Here is a 1,887-nt window from a genome sequence, read left to right on the forward strand (position 1 = left end):
CCCGCGTACCTCGCGCGAGGGGGGGAGGAAGACCGGGCGGACGGCGTCGACGCGGACTCGCCCCTCGTCTAAGGGGACTGAGCCTATCGGGCGGAGGGAGTCGACGCGGACTCGCCCCTAGGCCTCGTCTAACGGGACGACTCGGACGCGCGCGCGGACGGCGCCGACGCGGACTCGCCCCTCGTCTAAGGGGACGACGCGACGGGGGCGACGCCGACGCGCCCCTCGTTCTCGCTTCCTAGGCTTAGTCCCAGAGGCGGCCGACGGGCGCGTCTTCGGCCTCGGCCGCGGCGGCGAGGACGACGGCCTCGACGTCCGCGCGGACCTCGTCCACGGTGCGCGCGGCGTCGAGGACGCGCCAGGACGGCCCGCGGAGGTCGACGAAGTGCTGCGCGACGCGCTTCTGCATGGCGCTCTCCTCGTAGCGCTCGTCGCCGAAGCCGCCGCGCGCCTCGGCCTTGGCCGCGGGGATCTCGAGGAAGACGACGACGTCCGGCTTCGGCAGGCCCGCGTCGGGCGCCTTGCACCAGTCGAGGTCGTCGATGTTCGGCTTCGCCGCGGAGAAGGCGACGCCGGAGAAGGCGTAGCGGTCGCAGACGACGTCGACGCCCGACGCGAGCGCGCGCTCGATCTTCGCGGCCTCGTCCCACCGGTTCGCGGAGAAGAGGAGGTGCACGGCGCGGTCGTCGAGCTCGAGCTCGCGCTTCAGGTACTTGTCGATGAGCTGGCCGATGCCCGTCGACCGCTCGGGGAAGCGCCGCAGCTCCGCGCTGCGGCCCTTGGCCCGCAGGCCCTCGACGAGGAGTTTACATTGCGTCGACTTGCCGCTGCGGTCCACGCCCTCGAAGACGACGAAGACGCCGCGCTTCGTCGTGGCGAGGACGGCCATGGCGCTGCACAGGAGTGAGAGGAGGAGGCGGTGGAGCGTCGTCGTCGTGCTCTCTCTAGCAGGCCATGCTCTGTTTGAAAAAAAACTCCACAAAACCAACCTCCCAGGCCGCCACAAGCCTCGTCGCACGCCACCGCCCACGACGCCCGCACGCCCTCCGTCGACGCCCGTGCGACCCGACAAACGCCTAGAACGACACCCGCGCGACCGCCCGCACCCATGGCCCGCTCGAGCAAGATCCAGCGGCTTTTGGGCCCCGACTGGTCCATCAAGTTCATGAAGGCCGACGGCGACTGCTACTACGCGGCCATCTCGGCAGCCCTCGAGAACGACTTCACGGTCCAGGCCCTGCGCGACGTCGTCGCGGACGCGTGCACCGAGGAGACGCTGACGATGATGCGTCTCGCGCAGCGGACGGGCTGCGGGTCCTACGACCATTTGCGCAAGATCGACGACGTCGAGGAGCTGAAGCGCCGCATCCGCGTCACGGGCGGCAACACGTCCGCGGGCCAGTGCGTCTGGGCCTGCGACTTCTCCATCCAGACCGTCGCGGAGCACCTCGGCCTCGCGGTGCTCATCCTCGACGAGGCCGCGCCCTGGGGGAGCCAGTACGTGTCGATCCTCCCGGACGCGCCGCCGGACCGCGTCGTCTGCCTCCAGCGCACGCGGCGCCAGCACTACAACCTGCTGGTCCGCGGCGAGACGACGTTCTTCGACGCGGCGGACGAGGACCTCGGCGCGCGCTGGCCCGCCTTCGGCCGGCGCTACGGGAGCGGCGGCGGCGGCGACGCGCCCGCGGCGGCGGAGGACGCGCCCGCGGCGAAGCGCCGGCGACGGTAGGCGCGGCGTAAGTGTAGCCAGGCAGTGCCACAGGCTCGCGTATCACTATAAAAAACTTTATAGACAGTTTTTGGAGGTGTTCTGGGATCACTGCTCACTCCGCCTTGATGTCGCGCCACTCGATGTAGTGCGCGTGGCCCGCCTCGTCGCGAAGCGCC

The 1,887-nt window shown here is 70.5% G+C and overlaps 1 protein-coding gene across 1 annotated transcript; it reads right to left on the reverse strand.

The window, feature by feature from the left end:
• Positions 1-244: 244 nt before the first annotated feature.
• Positions 245-889, reverse strand: AURANDRAFT_35261 (hypothetical protein; the record flags this gene model as incomplete). Its single annotated transcript, XM_009044621.1, has 1 exon — positions 245-889. The coding sequence occupies one exon, from the start codon at positions 887-889 to the stop codon at positions 245-247; it is 645 nt and encodes a 214-aa protein (XP_009042869.1).
• Positions 890-1,887: the final 998 nt, after the last annotated feature.

The sequence above is a fragment of the Aureococcus anophagefferens genome (assembly GCF_000186865.1).
Source record: "Aureococcus anophagefferens unplaced genomic scaffold AURANscaffold_531, whole genome shotgun sequence".
NCBI classification, from domain to species: Eukaryota; class Pelagophyceae; order Pelagomonadales; family Pelagomonadaceae; genus Aureococcus; species Aureococcus anophagefferens.